Below are 1,716 nucleotides of genomic sequence, written 5' to 3' on the forward strand. Positions count from 1 at the left end.
GACTTCTTAAGCAGCTGGTGGAAAGCCCCACCCGAGCTCTCCTGGAGGGCAGTGCAGGCAAGTGGACTCGGATGCCTAAGCAGTGAACGTCCCAGGCTGGGGAGGAGGTGACGCAGGTGCGTGCCCCGCTGATGGCTAACCAAGGGGAGGGTTTTACCCTGTGGGCTGACTGTGGGAGACGTCGCTGAGTCTTTCTTTCCGGCTGTTCCTCCTAGAGGCACCTGGCAGTAGGTGTGAGGTGATCTAGCCTGGCTCCCAGCGTAGCCTGGCTCCCTGGTGTCTGATGATGAGTTTGACCCCCTCCAGGGGATGCCTCCTGGACCTGCCCTGGGAAGACATCTTGGTTCCACATATCCTCTGTCATCTGCCATTGCAGCAGCTCCTGAGCCTGCAGAGGGTCAGCAAGTCGTTCCAGTCTCTCATCCAGCTGTACCTGGCCAACATGCGCTGCTTTGACTCAAGCCAGGTATTGGATGGCTCTGAGGCTGGGGGAGACAGATGTCCTACTGCTCTGGAGCTAGCAGGGGAGCATTTGACTATGTGGGGAGAAGAAACCTCCGGCAAGGAGGCTGGTTTCTGCTCAGGAGCCCGGGTTAATGGGTGTCAGACTGGACAGATGGGCTTAGGGAGGAGAGGCGGTGATTCAGGGCCCAGCAATGCCAGTGTCTTTAGCAAGAGGCCTTGGGAGGAGTGAGCCTGGAAGCTCCACCCAGGCCATTATGGGGCACTGGCTGGCAGAAACACAGGCCAGCTCCTGAGTGGCATGGCCTGTCAGTCCTCACAGAGGTTGTGCAATAGGGTGGGTCTGACGGGAGATACCTCTGTGCCTGGTCTTCAGGGAAAGCTTGTGCTGGCCCTGAGAGACACTGCCTGGGACTTGGAAAGACAGGAGTAGCTGCTGTTCTGTGAGAACAGAGAGTGGTCTAGCAAAGAGTTTTTGGAGAGCGGAGCTGTGGCGTTCATCATGAGTATTTGAATGCAGGTGTGATGATGGCGGGTGGAGAAGCCAGAGCATCTTCTAGCTTGTGGCAGTAGCCTTGGCATGAGGGAAGGAGAGCCTGATGGCAGGGTTTGGCCTGGGATGAGGAGAGGGGGTGGCTTTGGTCACCGCTGTCACAGTGGAAGAGAGGCGGGGACAGAGTATTTGATGAGCATCAGGCTGATCTGAAACCCTGGGGGATGCCTCATTCTTCCTGAGTTCCCCACACAGATCGGACCTGCCATCCCGCGAGCTGCTTTTGTTAACCTGCTGAAGGACAACGAAGTACTGCAGCAGCTGGCGCTCCAGAACTGCTCCGACTGGCTGACAGACAGGGAGCTGCTCCCGGTCATCGGGCAGAACCACCACCTGCACCAGATCCAGCTAAAGGGCTGCGCCCAGCTCAGCCGCCACGCGCTGGTGGCCATCTCGCTGAGCTGCCCCAACCTGCGCCGGCTCTCCCTGGCTCACTGCGAGTGGGTGGACAGCCTGTCCCTGCGCAGCCTGGCTGACCACTGCAAGGCACTGGAGGCTGTGGACCTGACGGCCTGTCGCCAGCTGAAGGACGAGGCTATCTGCTACCTGGTGCAGAAGTGCAGCAGGCTCAAGTCTCTGTCGCTGGCTGTCAATGCCAATGTGGGTGACATGGCGGTCGAGGAGATTGCCAAGTGCTGCCCCGAGCTGGAGCACCTGGACCTCACGGGGTGTCTGCGAGTCAAGAATGACTCCATCAGGTA

At 59.0% G+C, this 1,716-nt stretch overlaps 1 protein-coding gene across 1 annotated transcript in view; it reads left to right on the forward strand.

Annotated features, from left to right (window-relative positions):
• Positions 1 to 195: 195 nt before the first annotated feature.
• Positions 196 to 1,716, forward strand: part of FBXL15 (F-box and leucine-rich repeat protein 15) — a 2,335-nt gene continuing 814 nt past the window's right edge. Inside the window, exons 1-2 of the mRNA XM_009582094.1 lie at positions 196 to 466; positions 1,211 to 1,713. Of these exons, the coding sequence (XP_009580389.1) occupies positions 284 to 466; positions 1,211 to 1,713 (686 nt within the window). The 5' untranslated portion in view covers positions 196 to 283. The remainder of the gene's footprint in view (positions 467 to 1,210; positions 1,714 to 1,716) is intronic.

Source organism: Fulmarus glacialis, unplaced genomic scaffold (assembly GCF_000690835.1).
Source record: "Fulmarus glacialis isolate BGI_N327 unplaced genomic scaffold, ASM69083v1 scaffold28107, whole genome shotgun sequence".
In the NCBI taxonomy this organism is placed as follows: Eukaryota; Metazoa; Chordata; class Aves; order Procellariiformes; family Procellariidae; genus Fulmarus; species Fulmarus glacialis.